Source organism: Fulmarus glacialis, unplaced genomic scaffold (assembly GCF_000690835.1).
Source record: "Fulmarus glacialis isolate BGI_N327 unplaced genomic scaffold, ASM69083v1 scaffold29047, whole genome shotgun sequence".
Lineage (NCBI taxonomy): Eukaryota > Metazoa > Chordata > Aves > Procellariiformes > Procellariidae > Fulmarus > Fulmarus glacialis.
Window position 1 is genome coordinate 270 of NW_009225545.1, and position 662 is coordinate 931.

A 662-nucleotide genomic window follows, 5' to 3' on the forward strand; every position below is an offset into this window, starting at 1 on the left:
AGCAGGTTGTTGTTCAGGATGCGGCAGGGGCAGAGAGATGCCGCGGCTCGGCACGGTCCATGGGGGATGCCCCGGCCACCGGCGAGCCCAGAATGTGCCCCCACCATAGGGGAAACCCCAAATGGGGCATGATGGGGGTTCACAGGTGCCTCACCTCCTGTCGGTGCTGTTGATGAGGTCGGAGACCTGCTGGAGGTATGTGTCCCCGTACACCACCACGGGCTCCGTGTCGGCCAGCTCCAGCGGGGCCAGGGCGTAGGACAGGTAATCCAGCCCAGTCGATGGCGGGAGCCAGGGCCTGGCGGGGGACACGGGGACGTGGCACCCGGGTGCTTGGCACAGCTTTGCCCCATCCTTCCCATCACGGGAAGATCCCCTGGGGCAGGGGCTGTGCTCCCCGGGAAGGTCCCAAGGTCCCTCAGCACCCCAAATCCCTTCTCTGCCCCAAACCCTTCCCGGGGGTCCCTGCTGCTCTCAATGCTGCAGGACAAGGAAGGGACTCCAGGACCCCCCATGCGGGATGGCAGCTCACCCCAAATCCTAATAACTGGGGGGATGAGCACCTCACTCCAGCACCCAGCGCATGTCCCACAACGGATGGGGCTGCCCAGGGTGTCCTGGGGGGGGGCAGCAATGGGCACGGACCCCTCGGCGCCCCACTG

The 662-nt window shown here is 66.5% G+C and overlaps 1 protein-coding gene across 1 annotated transcript in view; it reads right to left on the reverse strand.

The window, feature by feature from the left end:
* Positions 1–154: 154 nt before the first annotated feature.
* LOC104080215 (endothelin-converting enzyme 2-like) overlaps positions 155–662 on the reverse strand; it is a gene marked incomplete at both ends in the record, with an annotated part of 1,781 nt that continues 1,273 nt past the window's right edge. The window contains 2 exon segments of the mRNA XM_009582525.1: positions 155–273; positions 275–298. Coding sequence (XP_009580820.1) covers positions 155–273; positions 275–298 — 143 coding nt within the window.